At 39.8% G+C, this 21,394-nt stretch overlaps 1 protein-coding gene across 9 annotated transcripts in view; it reads left to right on the forward strand.

Moving 5' to 3' along the window:
- Positions 1–21,394, forward strand: part of ZNF521 (zinc finger protein 521) — a 281,530-nt gene that overhangs the window by 26,094 nt on the left and 234,042 nt on the right. For 8 of the 9 annotated variants that reach the window (XM_075920829.2, XM_075920828.2, XM_075920825.2 and 5 more), the window contains one exon: positions 100–279. The exons of the other annotated variant lie outside the window; for it this stretch is intronic. Coding sequence is in view for 6 of the 8 variants with exons in the window: in XM_075920825.2 (XP_075776940.1) it covers positions 100–279 (180 nt within the window). In the remaining 2 variants the exon portion in view is untranslated. The remainder of the gene's footprint in view (positions 1–99; positions 280–21,394) is intronic. 9 annotated transcript variants of the gene reach the window in all.

The following is a 21,394-nucleotide window of genomic DNA, read 5'->3' on the forward strand; positions in this document are numbered from 1 at the left end:
AAATATATTTCTGCTTATGGGTAATAAAAAGAACCAGTCTGATTTTTAAAAGAATCTGTTCTTAAAAAGCCTGAGGTCACAGTCTTGATTTTCTTTCAGATGCTAACTGTAAACTAGAAGAGAAGGCAGAAGATGGAGAGGTGATAGACTGTAAGAAAAGGCCAGAAGAAGGGGAGGAGTTAGAGGAAGAAGCTGTGCACAGCTGTGACAGCTGCCTCCAGGTGTTTGAATCACTGAGTGATATCACAGAACACAAGATTAATCAATGTCAACTGACAGGTAAACAATACTTATCACTTTGTGGCTTCTTGCACTGTTCTATTTCTGATTTCAGTTTCTTCAAATTCATGTCCCTCCCCCAAGTTGTTTTACTCCTACACTTGAATGCTTAAGCCTTAGGTGATGCCAGCCATTAATCCTGTTGCGAGGTTATGTTGTGAACCAGTGCACCATAAATTTTATTCTGATTGGATAATTACTGCATTCACACTTGATTTAAACTGTGCTCTAGCTTTCACTACTACTTTGTTTTCCAGACTTAAGCCATATAGTTTTACATGCCTTTTGACTTCATTTTTTAAAAAATGACAACCGATAATGTTAGAAAATGGATTTGATTGCAGTTGGATAACGGATGAATTCATACAATGGTGGGTTATAGATCAGGATCTGATACTTCTTTGTTCTGAGCTGCTACAGCAAATGAACATACATTGATCAATAAATGAAGTTTATAGGGAATTCCAGCAAATAGTTAAACTGTAAATAAAAATACCAACATTAAATGGCAAAATTGAAAGTGTATTGGATACTATTAACTTCTCACAAATATTGCTGGGTAAATGGACCTGTAACTAACTTGAATCATTTAATTTCTAGGCAAAGCAGCTGTAGTCAAAAGTAGTCCTGTGCCTGCAGTGATATCTTCATAGGAGACACATTTGTTCATATGAAATCTTGTTGAAGTAGTTTTGTTTTTATGTTTACAAACTATTATGATAAAACACATATAGGTCAAAATATACTATATATTAGAGGAAGGGCATTTTATTTACATTAAATAGTAAGTACAAGCTGACCCTCTCTAATCCGCCACTCTCTGGTCCTACAACATCTGTGGTCTGGCATGATTTTACATTCTTGTACATCAATGCAAGAAGTAACAGAATAGAGGAACTAGAACTACTGGTGCAGGAAATGAAACCAGATATAATAGGGTTGATAGAAACATGGTAGAATAATGGTTATGACTGGAGTACAGGTGTTTGAAGGATGTGTGCTGTCCAGGAAAAATGTGGTAGAGTAGCATTGTATATTGATGATGAAGTAGACTGTAAAGAAATTAGAAATGATGGGATAGATAAGACAGTTTGGATCAAAATCACTTTAGAAAGAAAGCTGCTAGAAATTATCTTGGCCCACTGCGTGGGGTATTTTACAGACCCCCCAAGATCCGATTTGGGTATGCATACAGACCTCTTTAATGAAATAAATGCCACTGGCAATTGTGTGATTATGAGAGACTTTAACTTTCCACGTTTATGTTAGAGAACAAGTACTACTAATAATAGTAGGGCCCAGATTTTCCTGGGTATGATAGCTGATAGATTTCTTCACCCAATAATCGCTGAGCTAACAAAAGGTGATGCTATTTTAGATTTAGTATTCATGAGTAGTGAGGACTTCAGAGAAGAAGTGGTTGTAGAGGACAGCCTTGATATGAGTGATCATGAACTTACTCAGTTTAAATTAAATGGAAGACTAAATAAAAATAGATTTGTAACTAGGGTCCTTGATTTCAAAAGGGCTAACTTTAAACATTAGGGAATTGGGCTGGAGTGAAGAACCCAATGATCTGAATATGAAAAAGGCATAGAATTAGTTTCTGCACCTGTATCTGAAGCCTTCATGCCAAGCAAGGGGGAAAAGGGAAGATTTGCAGACTTAGCTGGATGAGCAACCATTTCAAACAAGTGATTAAGACAAAACATAAGGCCTACAAGGAATGGAAAATGCAGTGAATCCACCAGAAAAGCTACCTCTTGGAGGTCAGAAAGTGAGAGCTGCCGAAAGCCCAGCAGAGGTGGACCTTGCAAAGGGCATTAAAACAATAATAAAATATGCTATAGCCATATCAATAAAAAAAAAACAAGAAGTGAGACTGCTAACCATTTAGGGTGGGGTGGAAATTGAAGATAATCTAGGCATGGCCCCACACCTAAACAAATACTTTGACCTCAGTTATTAGTCAGGCTGAGGAGCTTAGTTGGGAGATAGACATTACTGCATCCAAGAAGCAAGACAAACTCAGACAGCTTAATGGGACTAAATTGGGGGAAGGGGCAGTCCAGATAATCTCCATCCAAGAATATTAAAGAAACTCTCACATGAAATTGAAAGCCAGATTTTAAATGAATCTATAAAGTCTTGGGTTGTACCCGGTGACTGGCGAATTGCTAATATGGTAACTATTTTTAAGAAAGGAGAAAAAACAATTCAGGAGACCACAGGCTTATAAGTTTGACCTCAACTGTATCTTAGATGCTTCAGATATATTTACTTGAAGGGCATATAATTGTAAATGAAAATAATTAAAGAGGTTCTAGTGTTCATTAATTTATGGAAACATCCTTTATTTAAATGTCACCTCTTCATCCATCCTGAAATCAGTCAGAACAGAACATAGAAGGGTTGCAGGACAAACTGGATGAGCAAACATCCCCAGAAGATTCTTCAGAGAAAGCAGAAAGCTTACAAAGGAATGGAAGATAGCCTAGATCAGACAAGAAAGCTACCTCTTGGTGGTCAGCAAATGTAAGGAAAAAGTGAGAGCTGCCAAAGGCCAAGCAGTGTTGGACCTTACAAAGGGAATTAAAACCAACAATAAAAGGTTCAGTAACCACACACATAACAAGGAAGGAAGACGTAGGACTGCTAAGCACTGAGGAACAGATGGAGACTGAAGATAATTTAGGCATGGTGCAACATCGAAACAAATACTTTGTCAGTTTTTATAAGAGTAATGAGGAGCATCTAAGGATATTAAAGACGCTGGCATATGAAATTGCAACCACAGTAGCAAGTACTTTTAATGAATCTGTAAACTCATGGGTTGTACTCAGTGACTGGACAATTGCTAATATGCCATGATCTTTGAATTACAATGGAACTGAAGGAGGATTTTAGCTTCTCTTCCCTCTGTGCCCTTATAAGAGAGCACAAAGAGCCATGGGGTACATATATGGGCCTCAATGGACACATCTAGTAAAAGAAAAAACCCTCCCTGTTCCTCTAGCCTGGTCTTATGCCCATTAGATGTATGCACAATGGGATCCACACTGACTACAACGTCTCAAAGGCCTATGATGAAGTCAAAGTATTTTACAGTTACAGTAAGGTAACTGTTTTTTACTATGTAAGTCTATTGTATTGGAATATTTATAATAAAAAAAATCTTGATTCCATGACAGATTAGTTTTTTAGGTAGTGAATTTTCTGCATCAACTAGCATTTTCATAAGTTTTTATTGTTTGGTACTTACTTTAATTACTATTTAGAAATGAACTGAATGGGAGGTACAACAGATTATCATTGTTTATATGCTCAGCAGTTAGATTTGACTTTCAAGCTACAATTTTAATAAATCCAAACCTTTTAAAATATTTTGCTTAATACAGTTTTAAAAGACCCTTAATTCGTGTCCTTAACATAAGTTGTGGAATGTAAGGCATATGGATGATTAGATGGTGTTTCATTTTTAGTGTATTGTCTATGTAAGGTCCATTTTGTGATTGGAAATTTCAGGTCTGTGTGTGGAAACAGTTTATGGACATGAGTCTTCTTGGAGGGGAGAAGTGACTAAAAACACACAGTGCTTGCCCACAATACTGTCTCACATTGGGATAACTTACCTGTGGATATGAGTGCTTGCTTTGCTTTTTTTACTGTAGTGGAAGCTACCGTAGTTGGAACACGTAATCGATTGGATTGATACAAAGCATGGTGCTTTTCTTGTGTCATCTGTTTCTACTTTCTACAAGAACAAGTGAGCATGTTGAGACCATACAGATTGTTCTGAACCTTATCATATACTTTCTTAGAATGGTGTCAAGTATCAGAGGGGTAGCCGTGTTAGTCTGAATCTGCAAAAGCGACGAGGAGTCCTGTGGCACCTTATAGACTAACTGAAGTGTAGGAGCATAAGCTTTCGTGGGCAAAGACCCACTTCGTCAGATGCATGCATCTGACGAAGTGTTTCTTAGAATGGGTATCTCTGTTTTAATACCTGGATCTGGAAAATGTAATGTAATCTTCTTACATAATCTTCTTACATAGCTAAATTATGCCCTTTTTTAAAGAGGTGTAACTCCTATTAACATCAGAAGCTGCACTCAGTTATGCTAAAGCTGAAAATGGCTGAGTGTACTCAGCATGATTCAAGATAGGTTAATAGAAGGGTGGCCAAACTATTACAGGCAAAGAGCCAAAATAGTGGTGGACTTAGCACAAAGAGCCAAGGGGGGAAAAAGTTGTGAAACAAAAAAATAAAAATAAAATGAAAACTCCAGTTTGGCTATTTGGCCACATCAGGTTCTTGTCGGCTGGCACCATCTTGCCGGTGCCATTTTGCTTCACCTCAGAGAATGGTTCCCTTGCACCTGGTGAGCCCAGAGAACCGGGGGCCCTTTGTAAGGGCACAGGGGCAGTTTCGTGGGCTGCGGAGTACACTTTGCGAGCTGTGCTTTCTGCGGTGAAGAGTCACATGCGGCTTGTGAGCCGTGAGTTGGCCACTCCTGGGTTGAAGAAAACTGGTTTTTATATATACGTATATATATCTATATATATAGATATATATATTTGGATTTTTTTATGCTGCTAATTTGGTATCCCTGTTTATAGTAAGAGGTCAAACCCTTAGATGAAGATATCATTTGGGAATGCTATAATGTAAGTGAAATCTATGACCCCTTAATAAGCATCAGGAGAAGGAGATGCAGGATCATTCTACTATGCGCCTTGGGGGTACCTTCCCTTAAAGCAGACAAGTTGGAATTGTTCAACTTTTTATTTTTTTCAGTTTTACCTTCGGGGGAGGGAAACTGATCGATTGGAGATGATTATTCCACAGTCGCTAAATCTTTCTTCCTTCATGCTGTGATGGGAACTCCTTGAAGTTTAAAGGGGTTATGTCTCCTATGTACGTTGTGGAATAAACCCAAGGAATGTATGGGGACAGCAGTCCTTTTAACACAGTATGATAGCAAGCAACCTTGGAACTAAAGTTTGTGGATTGCAAAGGTTATTTTACTTAAATTTTGCTGACTAAATGTGATAATTCATCTCTATGAATGTGAAGTTTGGGGTTTTATTTGGTAAGTTTCTAGGAACAGTAAGAGTATCTAGGTGAGATAGTAGAACTGAGAATTTTATTGGCAATTTTAACCAAATTAGAAAAGGATGAACTACTAATACTGTCTCAAAAAGACTAAATTTGATGGGAGATTTGGGATGTTGGCTTAATAATATGGCACAGAATTTTTTTGCATAATATTTTTTCTTCAGACTTACTACTTATAATGTTGTTCTTAAAAATCTACCTCTTAAATAGCAGTTGTGTTTATGGAGAAATGTATAAGTAAAATATATAACAATTCTTGTTCATAATTTTTTCTTAAACAAGCAAAACAGTGAATCAAGTCTGAGTTGTATATAACATTAATGCATGCAGAACGAATTGGGGGGAAATTCACTGGTGAATTCTCTATTCCTTGTTAAATTTGGACTTCCCCCACCCGCTAATTCTTAAAATATTTCTATGACATGGATGAAAAAGATAATCTTCTTCAGATGTCTTTTAAAATGTATACTAAAGTAGCAAATCTGTCTAAATTAATATAGCATACTAATGCTTTATCAGTGTGTGAAATATGGACGTTTATTAAAAAATTTATAGAATTATCTGTCACTCTCAGTACCTCCCTAACTGTGAATAGAAATGGTGGTTGTCCTTTGTTTTATTGTTGTAGCCCAGCAGGAAGCACAGTCAAATGACTGGAAGAGGGTTGGGTGACTCATGCGGGGGAAGCTGGAGAGGGGTCAGGTTTTTGAATACTTTGCAAACCCTCTACCAGCTGTAAAAGCAATGGAGAGAAAAGCGGGAAGTCAGTGACTGATTTACCTTTTCTAACAAATGTGGAGTTTAGCACAAGTGTGGAAAATCTATAATATTGTTAATATAAAATGTCTTTTTAACCATAAAAATTCATGTTTAATTCAACAGTTTTTTATAAGTTGAGATTTTTGCAAAAAGTTGAAAAATCTTTTTTGTATATTCAAATACGGAACCAATTTTCCATTGGCCTCTAAATTCATATTAGAGTGTCAAAAGCTTAGCTTTCTTGAATTTCTAACTATTCTTTTAAAATATATGTAAGTTACTTTTAACAAATTGTAGCATTTGTGCTTCTTTGTGATGTGGGAAATTAGAATATTTTACATTACAGGACAGCTTTCCTTTAGTCAAAGTCTGTGTAGTCAACTGGATAGCACATTTTCTTTGTATTTCCCACAACTATTTGATGAAATCCTGTCTCCATTGAAGTTGCTAGATATTTCGCTAATGACTTGGCTGGGGCCATGATTTCATCTCTTGAGTTCAGTTACTCATGGCATAGTTCTGTTACTAAAATTATTCAAATCAGAGATTTTTCTGTCACATGGGTTACTGCACTTTCAACAATCTTTATTACCCCCAAATAATTCTGTATATAATAAACATCTAAATAGTTTGTGCTGAAGAAGTGAAATATAATCTGCCGTGTTAACTCTATAATGCGGGTAATTTTTGTGTGTATAATCTTCCTCGACTACAAATCCAAAATACTATTTCCAACAGAGCAAGATTGAAGAGAAGTAGTGAAAAATTCAACTCTCTTCTTACAGTTAATTTTTCCCTGCCTCCCCGTCTCGTCTAAGTTAATTTTTAGGAAATGTAAGCAGGGAATAAGCTTTGAAGGGAGGTTGTAAAAACCTGTTGTTGCAGGTTTTTTATGAATTGGTTTCAAGAACACCTGTCAGGTATGGTCCTAGGCACACTGGGTCCTGCCTCAGTCATGGGGATACATTAGATGACCTCTTAAAGTTTCTTACAGCCCCAGGTTTCTAGTTTCTTTGATTTTTCTGAAGAAAAAAAATTGTATAAAACTTGTCTGTTTTTCTTTCACATATACAGTTTCTGCTTAACAACAGCAGAGTGAAACTGAGATGATTCTAGTCAGTTTCACTGTACAGCTTCACATGTAATTGCATTATATACAGGAACCAGGAGCACAGGTAGCAGTCCAGAACTGCTGCCTGTCTCAGTATTTTCATAATCACCCCTGTTTTTCTGAGACTGATTGCGAGAATGTTCCTGAGACAATTGTAACAAAATTATTCTCAACTTCACTTATGATCTTGATTACAATGTTTATTTTATTCTTTAGCTTGCGTATACTTTATTTTAATGTACACATTCTTTGAGAGAGAGAGGGAGAGAATGAGAACTAATACCATTACAAAAATAATAAAATATTCCAAAGATGAAAAAAGTTGGTAACCTGGTGTGGAGGGAAAGCATGTTGGCTTTCACAGGGTTTTAAGTAGTATAACATAATTTGTCAACTTGGATGTACTTGAAATAAGTCAATTAACGAAGATGAGTATACATGAACTGACCTGTTTCTTTCTGAATACATTGTGCCTTCGTTTCTCTTACATTAAAATGACTGGTCGGTGCCTAACGATGTACTTAAAAATGACTTGGTTAGTACTCCTCTGTGGGCATAGTGAGAAGACTATAACAAATTAAGGGCTAAATTCTATCCTTTGGAAAATTAATAGGTTCAGATACTAAACCAAAATGATGCCCTGTATGGTGTGAGCTGAGTAGATCTCTTCCTACAATTTATTTTGAAACTTACATCTTTGTTAATTAATCAAATGCTGAGAGGATGGTAGAAGGATTTACCAGATGCAGCTGATAAATAAATACATGTGCAGTGTGGGACATACTGTAAATGCTAATTAAATATAATAAATCTTATCTTCACAATACTTTTCATTCTATATGGCTCAAATAGTCTACAGCTATTTATGCACGAGACCACTGGGAAGCAGCCAGCTCTGCTGTGGAAGATGGCAACTGACACCCAATAGGAGACAGAGAACACTGGCCAAGCAAAATGCAGCAAACGTCCTGCTCTCTGCCATGTTATCGTTACTGTCCACACAAAAACTGACTAATCTTCACTTTTTAAAGGTTCCATCAAAAAGACCCCTACAAGTGTTGTCAAAGAGCTGCTTTTCAGAGGGATAGCACTAGTACAAGTTGTTCATTGGTTTCAAAATGAACATTGTCTTCTCTATCAATCCTGCTTTTTAGAGGCAGTTGATGTTACAAATATTTTGACTTAGATAATGATGGTCTTGTAGATAGATTCGTTATTATGGCAGAAAGCATATTGCTTTCCAATATTTACCTACTGAAACTAGGGCTTCTGTCACTTGTTAGATATTTTAAATATCAATCCCTATGCAATATCCATAAATTGTGTACAATTTTTTGCTTTTTACCCAATACCTTAACTGGACCTGGCTGAAATTTTTTGAATTTCAGATTTTTTGATGGAAAACGAGGATACATTTTTTTTGTGGGAAAATATTCTAAAAAACATTTCTAACATTTTACCTGGATTTTGGTTCTTCCTTTGTCTAATCTAACACATGATACAAAAATTTGTTTCGGTTTCAACCAAAAGAAGACTAATTGATTTATAAATGTGCACTAGACATTTTTTAAAGTTTTAAAAAAGGAATGTGAACCCAATATGGATATATTTATTTATAATCTGTATTGTGGGGTTTGCTTATAAATAAATTGTTTAAAATATGTAATTAATTAAAATCCTTTTTGCATATTTCAATAAAAAATAGACTATTCAGAATTACCATTTATTATGAGTATTTCCTAGAAGACATGACCACTTTTCATTGGTTTGCCTTCCCCCAACATACCATACAGCTGTCAACATCCAAACAAACTGTGTCCCATTTATTTGTGTCATAATAAAAAAATATTTGTGAAACATTTGTTGAATAACAGTATTTATGGCAGCATCTGGTGTTAGGTGATCATGTAAAGAAAAACCTTTCATTGTTTCTTCTCGCAAGGTTTTAGGAAACCATATCCCCACAAACACATGGAGGAACTTTTATCAGTTCTTTGTTTTTTCTTTCTAAATATTGTTCTGCATACTATTTAGGTTGTACTTCATCCAGAGATGTACTAAGCTCCTCAGAGGACCTGTAGAGTCCCTGTCCTTGAAAGCTTGCAGTCTACACATTTGACAAGACTGTAATGTTGCGATTTCACTGTCTCCTTTCCCCACAATTATCTCTGCATTGTTTTCCACATTGTCCCTTCCCACAGTGGTGGACAATGCCACTTCCTTTTCAATTAAAGCACTCTGGTAGACTTGCCTGTTTCAGGACATCAGCACAAAAATTCCATATTAAAATTTCTCCTTATTTATTTTATGATATGTGACTTCTCTTTCCCTTGCTTTCAAGATTTAAGGTCACTTCAAGTTGGAGGTACTTAATTCCAATTTGAGGACTCATACACGCACTAGGTCTGATTGAACTGGCATACTAAAAATAGTGGCTACAGTAATGGGAGCAGCAGGCCACCCTGAGTACGTACGTAGCATCTTGCGTGGTGTAGCCTGGTGGCTCTTAATTAAGTGCTTCTTTGTCATGGCAGGGGGGTTGCTTTGCGGGCACCTTGCCAATTTCAGCAGCATGTCGCAGGTCCCTTATCAATGGAACACAGGTTTTCAGGTAGATAACATCACCAGTCACTGGCTGGTTTAATATCAGAAAACTTTTCACTACCCTCAGGGTCCCAAAATAAAGTTCACCGTCACTTAACTCTCTCACAACCAGAGCTCTTCTGTTCCAGTCTGTTCTTGTAGCCTGTTCTCCCTCTTTTTTTCCTATCAGGGGCTTAGCCTTTCAGCACTGGTCTTAAGAGCTCCGAACTTCTCGCTCCATATTCTGTCTGGCTTACCCCACAGGAACCTCTTGCTTCCTGGCTCCTCTCTGTCATAGTTTTCCCCACTAGAGCCCTTTTCACTTGCCTGAGCTTCTTCCCCTTCAGTGCAGCCTCTTATGTGTGACTCATTATATACAGCAGTCAGGCTACTCTTTCACAGATGGGCTAGCACCAAAGTATTATACCCCTCCTGCTGCTTGTACTGCTGCGGCCACACTGTTTTTATAGCATGCTTGCTGGATCAGAGCTAGAGTGGGTATTTCTCCCCAAACCAGAACATACAGGCAGTCCCCGGGTTACGTACAAGATCGCGACTGTAGGTTTGTTCTTAAGTTGAATCTGTATGTAAGTCGGAACTGGCGTCAGCCGCTGCTGAAACTGATCAGTTTCAACCGCGGCTGAATCTGGATGCCAGTTCTGACTTACATACAGATTCAACTTAAGATACCCAGGCGTCTCCAAGTCAGCTGCTGCTGAAACTGATCAGCGGCTGATTCCAGGAAGCCTGGGGCAGAGCAACTCTGCCTCGGGCTTCCTGTAGTCAGCCGCCGGTCAGTTTCAGCAGCGGCTGACTTGGGGACGCCTGGGGCAGAGCAGCTGGGGTGCTGCTGGGTTGCTCCAGTAGCGCGGCTCCTCGGCGCTACTGGAGCAACCCAGCAGCACCCCAGCTGCTGTGCCCCAGGCGTCCTGATTCAGCCGCTGCTGAAACTGACCAGCAGCGGCTGAATCAGGACGCCTGGGGCAGAGCAGCTGGGGTGCTGCCAGGTTGGTCCGGAGCGGCGCTGCAGGACCAACCCGGCAGCCCCCAGCTGCTCTACCCCAGGGGTAGGCAAGAAAAGCCTGGTCTGCTGGGGGGGGGGGCACTAGCTGCACCCCCCCCCCCAGCAGGCCAGGGGGACAGGAGCAAAACCACGGAGCACGCCCGCAGCGGGACAACCCAAGCGCGCCCGGGCTGTCCCGCTGCGGGCGTGCTCCAAGGCTTTGCTCCTGTCCCACTGGTCTGCTGTGGGGGGTCCAGCAAAGCCGCTGGACCCCCCCCCAGCAGACCAGGGACACCCGAGCAAAGCCGCCGCCTGGGCAGCTTTGCTCATTTGCCCGGGAGGGCTTTGCTCATTTGCTCATTTGCTCGGGTGTCCCTGGTCTGCTTGGGGGGGGGGGGGGGGGGGAGATCCAGCAGACCAGGGAGACAGGAGCAAAGCCACCCAGGTAGCGGAACTCCTGCCGCCTGGGCGGCTTTGCTTGTTTGCCTGGGAGGAAAGCCGCCCAGGCGGCGGCTTTGCTCGGGTGTCCCTGGTCTGCTGGGGGGGGGGGTCTAGTAGCTTTGCTGGACCCCCCCCCAGCAGACCAGGGGGACAGGAGCAAAGCCGCCCAGGCGGCGGGAGTCCCGCTGCCTGGGCGGCTTTGCTCGGGTGTCCCTGGTCTGCTGGGGGGGGGGGGTCCAGTGGCTTTGCTGGACCCCCCCAGCAGACCAGGGAGACTGGGAGAAGCTTTTCTCGCCCCGGAGGACACGGGTGGCGACCCGCCGCCCGTGAGCTCCGGGGCAAGAAAAGCCCTGTTTGTAAGTGCGGATCTGACACAAGTCGGATCCGCGTAAGTCGGGGACTGCCTGTACATCTTCAGCTTGAAGTGCAGATATACTCTAAGAGGGACAAGTCCTCTTTCCTTTTACTTTTCCATTTTGCTCTCACTAAAACATCATGCTATCCCTGAAACACCTGACAGTCTCTCCAGCAGGCCCTCCTTTTAGCTTAGTTGAACTCTGTAAATTGATATCTAGTCATTTTAGAAAATGCCACCCCCCTCTTAAAACTATATTATAATGGGCACACACTGCCTTGGCTCCCATCCTTTCAGACATCCCTGAATGAAAGGCTAGGTTTTGTCATTTTTGAGGTATATTAAAAGAAGAAACTTGGAACATTTTTCTGCTTGATTACTGTCAGGAAAATTAACACAAACCATTGCTCCCTCATGAAGAAAATAGATGTAAAGCCCACCCAATTCTTCCATTGTTAAATCATGAGTAGATTTTAAGCCATTTAAAATGACTGACCCTGAAAAGCAAATCTACAGCGCCACTAAAGAGGCTTATAGAGTGCATGGGTGAATGTGGAGGGGAGCAGGGGATAGTGGATGAGTTAGAAAAATTGCCATTGCTTTTTATAACATTACTTACAGTTGAAACCCTGTGTTTCATGAAGATAATTAGTAGCTTCAGTATTTTCAAGACTGACATACATTTTAAAAAATAGGTAACTTTTAATTTTTCTGCACTATTCATTGAAAGATGAAAGTCTCTCTCCAACATCTCGTTAAATATGGTCTCCAAGACCATAATATTTGAGCATCTCACAATCTTTCATTTTAATTTATCATCACAACACCCCCAGGAAGGGAGGAAGTACTATTCTCCTTATTTTACAGGTAAGGAAGTGGGGCCCACAGAAGCTAAGGTCAAACAGGCATTCTGTGGCAAAGCATGGTTTGAACCTTGGTCTGTCAAATCCCATGATAACACCTACCCTCATATGATTTCCAAAAGAAATCTGCCTTCTTTTTCAGGATATTCTGAAGATGCTACTAGGATACCTACCCACCAGAGTAGCTTAAGTATGGGGTGACAAGTAAAACTGGTCAACCCTGGGCATGTAGACTTTCCACCAGTTCCACAACTTCTTGAGTCCCATTGACTTAACGGGACATTAAAGAGGCAGGAAACCCTTCTGGTTTTGAAAGGTTGGGGTTAATAGTTCTTAATTATCTTTTAAAACCTGTGTACAGGGAAAACAAATTGTCACCTGTCATGGGCATATAAAATTTATGCCATGTGGTGTTGCAGTGGCTCTAGTCAAGCCATTGAGGTTCATATTAATCAGATTAGGCGTAGTTTTGTTCCCTCTTTACAAATGGACATAGTACATACCAGTGTGTGTTGCATATTAGGAGAATATCACCCAGGGCAATGTTGTGGGGCTGTTATGATGCTCTCTTTGCAATAGAGGAAACTACCTGCTTTTTCATTAGTTTTGCTTTTCAGAGGCATACATTGGGGATCAACTAGCTGCCCCACCCTTTTAAGTTTGCTCCACCAGTGTCTGTAGCCAGCTCTGCTGGCTGTGGCATGAAGGGTACTAATGAGGACTCGCACCTGCTTTCAAAAGAGGCCTGGAATTGCAGTTGTCCCTGGACTTTAGAACGAATGTTGTGTATGCCCCCAGACACCCACATGGTTACAAACCACTATTTGATCTTCATAGTGTGCATAATATTTCATTAATTAGTGTCAAAGCATTATGGCTGCTTTTCTAGTCTAAATCAGTCGGGTATCTGAAACCCAGATTAAAAAGGCTTGTTTCGTATTGTATAATAGTCAGAAATGGATTTCAAAATTAAACTTACTTTTCATGAATGGTTAAACTGCACAAGTACATCCCAAACTATCAGCCTTTCACCCTCTAAGTGATATTAACTAAACTAAATTGCTGCCAGGCAGAGAACTCATACATTTCAAATAGTGTGGGCCAGAATTTAGCTGTCCAGGTGAAAAGTGTTTTCAGTGAACTTTCATAAAAAATTTCCAAGTTTGCAGCACTGAAAAATCAAAATGCTATTTTAAAAAATCAACACATGCAGAAAAAAGACAATAATCAGCGCATCCTTTTGTTTTAAAATTGTTTTCATGTAAATAGCACAAACTTTAAATGCTCCAACTTCCTTTGGGAGAGAAGGTTCTGTAGAGGGTGGTGATGCGGAGGCATGTTTCCTGTTTTTCCAGCGGTGTCACAATTTTCATGATCACCTTGCCCATTGTCACTGAGGTCCTTGGGCATAGAATAGAAAATGGATTGTATACTCAAACCACTGGTGAAGCAAACTGTGAGGACTGTGCAGTAATAACAATTTAACTCATCAGGTTTATCAGCCATCTGTATCCCTGATCGATGTACGCATGCTACGTAGATGAAAACTATTGCAGACTCTTATTTTTTCAAAATCAAATAGACCTGAACATCAGATTTCCATAGAGTTAGCCCAGTGCCAAAATGTTTCATCTCCAATGTATTGTCCCCTTGTTAACGGGTGAGTCTTATAGTGGGCCCTCAAGGTCACAAAATCGGGTGGTGTTGGATTTCTGAAACCTTGTAATTTGCTGTAATAGCACCAGGCTTCATTTTTATTTAAAGCTATAGTTTATCAGTCAAAGATGCCAGTTAAAAATATTATGTGGAAGTCCTTTAACAGAAGCGCTACTGAAGCCTTAACAAAGTGTTGCTGTTGATGTTTCTTATAGTCCCATTATCTGGAAATAGGGCTCTTTATTTTAATTTTATTTTTGATTTAGACCTCCGATATAGAGATCTCTGGAATTGCAAAACAAAGTAAGAAATTTTAGATTAGAAGGTAACATCTGTTAACTATGGTTGTTTGTACTGCTGCATAACAAAATTATATGAAAACAGGTATGCATAAACATATCCAGCTTTTGGTGTACCAATTTCAATAAATAGTGCATTATAGTACAGTTATAGCTAACAAATGGATCTCCAGTTTAAGTAATTTTCCAGGCATATGAAACGTCTTCTTAAAAAAACAAACAAACCACACACCTAAGGAATGTCTGAGAGCTGTTGTATATGCAAGAAGTATTTGAAGTTTTTAGCAAATAATGTGTCTAATGCCTGAAGTGATACATTTTCAGCTAAAAAGGTGCAGAGGCATTTAAACCTCAAATAATTTAGCAATGAAATCTAACAAAGAAAACATGTTTATGAAGCTTAGAACTTGGAAATATTAGGACTGGTGGCATGATCAAATGTGTTGAAGTGAAATAGTAAACAGAATTGTGGTGTTGTACATGTTAGGAGTTACTGTCCAAAGTGAGCCAGTAGAAATATGAATATCATAAACACAAAGGACTGCAAAATAATCAATAATAATAATAATTAATAAAGTCACTGTTGTAATCTTACTCTTCTTGCCCTCTGTTTGCTGTTCTTTGTTGTATTTGCTATAGTCTTTCTGAAAATGAATAAACGGTTAGAAAAGGCCTCCATGGAGCAGTCTAATTGTTGCTTGTACCTTTGGAAAATGGTTTACCTAGACTGATAGCACCATGATAACATGCAATATAGCATCAACGATCCATGCAGGAACTCCCTATTGACACCACTGGGGAGTTTGTGTGACTTTTTCAGATGTTTATATGTCTGAAGCTGTGATTATCCTGGCATTTGTCTGCATGTACCTCTTATTGAAGTAAATGGAAGTTATACACGTTAATTATGATCTTGTACAAATTCTGCAGCCACCCATAAACATCCATTGTAGGCCTGGTATAAGAATGACTGGTGGAGATGATGAAGAAATGCTTAATTGTATAATAAGAGAGAAAATCTGAGCTTATATGGGGTTTAAGTTAGTTGCGAAGAAGATGCACATACGTCTGTTTAACTTGGCCACTATTGTAATGTCTCAAACTGGCCAATATAATCATCCGTTTATTTGAATCAGTTCTTTGGAATACCAGTCATTGTACGAATCTGTGGACATTCAGCTTTGTTGTCTGACAGGAGCCAGGAAACGGAGATCTCTGAACAAGTAAGCTGAGCATGTGCCTAACTTGGAACACGAGTAGTCTTGTTAAATTCAACAGATCTGTTCACATGCTACAAGTTTCCTAAATACCTTTCTGAATTGGGGCCAAACTTCATTTTCTTACCAGCACTTCTCAGCGTCACACCTGTATTACAATTTGTTTAATTTTATATTCCATTTTTCCTTGTTAATTTGAGCTTGTCAGTAGTTAAAACCGGGTAATTTAGCAATGGTGTGAAACATCCACAGAGAATTGAAACTTACTAAAATTTAACATAAAAGAGAGACCTATCTTGTACCTGTTTTTCTGCACCAGAGAAGTGAAATAAGGAGTTCTTTTTTTGAAAGCGAAGGCAAAAATTCTGCATGATATTAAGGAAGAAGCTGCCTCAGGGAAGATCTTTGAATCATGGTAAGCTGATAAAATGCTGTGGAGTAGCACATTGCATTTTGAGTGTCATGTTGAATAAACACAATAAGACTGTTTTAGTGGGAGATCCATCCCAAACTACAAGTATAAGTGTGATGGGAAGAGACCTTATTGTAGAGAACTAACTGGTACAGAGCTGATAACTTGAAAGTATGAAAGGGATTTTTCTTGAGCGCTTATAAAAGATGTGCCCCAAATTTCTTGAGTAAATTGGACTCATTGATTTATTTATTACTGTTTTTTGACTAGAAGGTTGACTGTTTTTAGGTTTTTTTTAAATCACAATAGTCTGACACTGGCACTGTTGCCATCTTTATTAGCATCCTGTGCCTTGAGCATGTGATATTCACAGTTAACTGGACTGCTATCTGATTTCTGCCTCGAAAACATCTACAGTACTTGTGAGCAGTGTTCCCTGTAAGCTTGAGTGCTTCTGTGGCCACCCAGGAGAGAGTCAAATGCTGCCGAGCTGATTAGCAGAGTGCCCACAACCAGCAGCTTGTTTCTGCTGTTGGTGCACTTCTGTACATACCTCAGTGCACATAAGAAAATTTATTCTGCACATGAATGGGACTGGGCCTTATAGAGCACATTCAGGCTCAGTCTACACTACAAACCTGTACTGGTATAACGATGTTGCTCAGGGTTGTGAAAAATCCACACTCTGAACAAAGTTATGTCAGCCTAACCCTCTCCACCCCCGCCAGTGCAGATGGTGCTATATGGATGGGACAGCTTCTCAACTTGACATAGCTACTAGTGATGTCAAAAAGTGTTTATTTAGGTAAACGTGTAACCCCTGAATTTTTCAGCAGTTACCTGTGAAGCCAGCTAGCCACCTTTCCCCCGTGCTGCTGCCTCTGTATTTGGTTTGCTTGACTGGTGATGTTAAGGAAATGTCACAAAGGAGGAAGATTCGATGTTGGATTTTGGATTTTCCTGGAGTCTTCCGGTATTAAAGACTAATCTTTTAAATAAAGACTATGTGATGTGATGAAACCATCAGTAATTCGGCTAACCTGAGTTGGCAACCCTAATTTGATGAAACCCCGGTGTAGGCTTTTGTAGGCTTTCATGACAAAGAACTCTACACAAGAGCAAGGGACCATGTTAGCAGCCAATGCTTATAAAACTGCATCCTTCTTCTGCCCGAGTAGAAGTACAGTCCTTATACAAATGTCAGCTCTAATTAGGGTCAGCATGCAAAAAACAGAACTCTCCCAAATTCCTCTGGATCTGCAACCAAAGCACCCTTCCCTTGTCCAGCCAAAAAAATCTTGGAAGAACAAATGGAACTTGTAATATCAAAGTCACCCAATTTGAGCTATGATAAAATAAGGGTATGTTTCACAAGTGAAGGTCCCTTACGAGAACTCCTCTAATCGCCATGTGATTAAGCAGGTAGTACTGTTAGGGTAAGCTACTGAAAGGATCTAAATGAGCAAGTGTTGCGAGAGAGGCAATATCTATTGTAAGCAGTTCCAACCGATTTAAGAATTTAAAGGTTAAACGAGCTCCTTAAATTGGGCCTAGAAGGAAAGAGGGAGTTAGTACAGATCACAGAATACTGAAGTAATAGGCTCTCTTCAGTGAATACTCGTTAGTGGTTGGAGCTGCTCATTCTCCAGCAGCTGAAGTTCTGAAGCAGTCTTAAGGAGACACCAAAGTACAGTAATTTAGTTGTGAGGAGGCAAAGGTATTTTGTGCATTGGTGAGCCATATATCAGAAAGAGGCATTTACAGCCTTTACTGCCCAAGAATAAATAGTACAAAGCACTCCTGGCCACTGCCATTACCTGGAAAGCCACAAACAGCTGGGAATTCAATAGGATCACACAGCTGTGGACCAGAGTAGAAAAAAAGTCAGGCATATTTCCCCACACAGAAAGGAGCTAATATCATTTTTCCAAATCTCTGGTGGGTTAACAGAACTCACCATCATAATATCAGGGTTTATCACGAGAGGATGACATCCAGGAAAGTTAATCCTAATTAACTAAAGGTCTGAATTTAAAGTAGATTAGATAAACTGCATTAAACTTCTCTGTGAACACCCTCATTCAGAATGAAAGTGGGCTTAATTTGATTTAGCTTAATTCACTTTGGAAGTAAATTAAGCTAATACGAATTAATGCCATTTAAATACTGAATAACAGTATCCACCCAGGGATTTAATGCTGTTTAACTAATTTACTTTACATTCACACCTTTAGTTAATTCAGATTATCTTTCCTGGACATCCCCATGTTGACAAACCCTAAATCTACACTGGGTTGAGTTTTCGAAGGCTTGTTGCCTTCTAACCCCCCAAACACAATTTAAGATGCCACTGATGGAATTCAATGACCAGGAAATGTCTCCTCAACATAGTAGTACTAGTATAGGCTGTACGACTCGCTATGTGTCTGAATGTACACGTTGATTAGTAAGGATGACCTGATGGCACCCCAATGATGGCCCAGTAGTACCCTCAGATCCTCTGAAAAAGAAAAGAATGAAATCACTCCATTACTCCACCAATACCAGATGTTCCCACCCATCACTAGGCTACAGTGAGCAGTTGCTGACTCATGATCAATTCTATCAAAGCTAGCTGACTCGTCTAACAAAACCCATCTCCAGTGCTAGGGGAAGATCATCAGCCAGCACAGAACAGTGCAGTGTACTCTATTGTAACATCTGTGGCTGATGAGTGTAATCATGTAAACATAGAACAGTCCTCCATTTTTGGACTATGCTTATCAATAACACGATGCTTTATCAGCAGTAAAATATAGTACCTATCAGAGACTGGCTTTGATACTGACTATGGATATTTTTAAAATATCCCTTGGAAACTAATTTTTCAAAGGAGTCTATCTAATACTTCTGCTGTATTTATAATTTTGAGTTCTGATTCCCACTGAAGGTTACATCAATTACATACTACAGATCGAACCTCTGATAAGTGGTGGTTTCTGGTCTGGAATGCTCCTGGACCAGGGAACCCGGGAACCTAATGGCAGGAGGGCCAGCAGCCTAGCTGGGAACGGTGGGGCCAGAGTCCCAAAAAAGTGCTGGGGTCAAGCTGGAGAACCCCAACAGCGCATGGCAGCAGAGGGCTGGAGGAAGAAGAAACTTGGCTGCCTGCAGCAGCATGGGGCCAGGGAACCACAGCAGCATGGTGCCGGGGGGCTGGAGAACTCCAAACTCCCATGGCAGACCAGGAAGGGGGTGGGGGAGCGATGGCAGCAGGGTAGATAATCTGGTGGGGGAGGGTAGCGGGGGCCAGATGCAGGGGACCAGCTGGCTCGGAATGGTTCCCCTGGTCCAGAAAATTTTCTTGGGGTATGTCTACACTACCCTGCTAGTTCGAACTAGCAGGGGTAATGTAGTCATCTGCAGTTGCAAATGAAGCCCGGGATTTGAATTTCCCGGGCTTCATTTGCATGAAGCCGGCCGGCGCCATTTTTAAATGCCGGCTAGTTCGGACCCCGTGCCGCGCGGCTACACGCAGCACGGACTAGCTAGTTCGGATTAGGCTTCTGTTCCACGAGGCGTACAGCTAGTTTGGATTAGAAGCCTAATCCGAACTAGCTAGTCCGTGCCGCATGTAGCCGCGCGGCACGGGGTCCGAACTAGCCGCCATTTAAAAATGAAGCCCGGGAAATTCAAATCCCGGACTTCATTTGCAACTGCGGATGACTACATTACCCCCGCTAGTTCGAACTAGCGGGGTAGTGTAGACATACCCTTGTTCAGGATCAGTCAGGTCCCACAATTGTCAGACCAGGGAGGTACAACCTGTAGTTACAGTTAAATAACCTCTTAATCTTTAGGGGGCCATACATCTCTGATGTTTGTTTGTGAGTCCTATTGACCACAGTAAGACTTGGAGACTGTGCCCTTTATTTGGAAGACCTTATAGTTGTTAGCATTTGTTCTAATTAATGGAATCTTTAGTGGGAAGGGTATAATATATTCCCAATGTATTTATAATAGCCAATGTTTTCTTATGTTGGTTCTTCCCTCTGTTTTAATAGGATTTTCTAAAATATTCTCCAGGCACTTAGAAAGGGAGTAACAACTACAGCAGTGTTTAGTTTTTAGGATGTATTTCATCATTACATTATTTTTTATCAAAGCACCTTTTTTGGGCTTTTGTGAATGCATTTAAGCTGCAGACACTATGCAGTACATAATTTTGGCTGCTTTTCCATAGCTGGTATAAAGATTAGAAGCAAAAATCCTTTTTGTTTTTCCTTGACAGGAAGTTGTAATTTTATTCATCATTTTAGTAGATTATATAACATTTCGGTTTTGTGCACTTCTTTTGTTTCTCTCTTTTTTGCATTATGTTTATGTTGAAAATGTGAAAACAGTAAAGACGAGACCAGTAATAGCATTGGTAGTAAAAAGGGATTATTAAACGGATGTTTTCTCTCGGTGAAAAAAATTCCTTGAAAACATCATAAATGCTTCTATAATACATGAAACTACACTTTTATTGTCTTCAGAAGTTGATTGTCTAGAGAAACCAATTTGAAAAAAAATTGAGGTGAGCCTTCTTCATATTCCATTTAGGTGGAACTCAGATAAAATACCAAAAATGATTAAGTAGCTATGCAAAGAGAGAAGCCTAATAAGCGCTGTATGATAACTAAGTGGATACATTTTCATTTTGTAGAAAAATTGCTAATACTGTAACATCCAATGTGTTTGGTTTTATGATGTGCTTACAGGGCTCTTCATTGTGGTCTCAGCAATATGAAGAGCCCTGCAAGTATGCAATAAAACGAAGCAGATTTGATGTTAGCATTATTCATTGGTGTCCCTTGCACTAGAGAAGTTCTGTTTAAATAACCACTGAGGGTTGGTGTCACACTGTCTAACCTTGGATTTTAAAGATTAGGAGCAGGAGGAGAATCTTTCTAGTAAAGGGCTTTTAAAATAATGGCTTAGGCATAATTTTTTCTATAAGTTTGTAAAGACTTTTATTTAAGATGTCCAAGATTTGCTGGTAAGGATGATTCATAATTAAGGTCCACTTTTCCTTGGGGATTAGGGACCAGTGTTTGTTTTTGTTTTTCTAGCATAGCAACTGAATTTCATCATTCACTTTGTCATTTAGCAATAGAAGACAACTCCACCGAAGAAGCTCATACTATGAGTAAAATTGGAAGTAAATGGAAGCCATATGTTGCTTCTATAATTTCCAAGGTTAAATAAAGCTATAGTTTTGTCTACTTTATTTTTAACAGAGGGAAGAGTACTCCTTGTTATTAATAGCTTGGACT

The sequence above is a fragment of the Pelodiscus sinensis genome, chromosome 2 (genome assembly GCF_052426305.1).
Source record: "Pelodiscus sinensis isolate ZL-2025 chromosome 2, ASM5242630v1, whole genome shotgun sequence".
NCBI classification, from domain to species: domain Eukaryota; kingdom Metazoa; phylum Chordata; order Testudines; family Trionychidae; genus Pelodiscus; species Pelodiscus sinensis.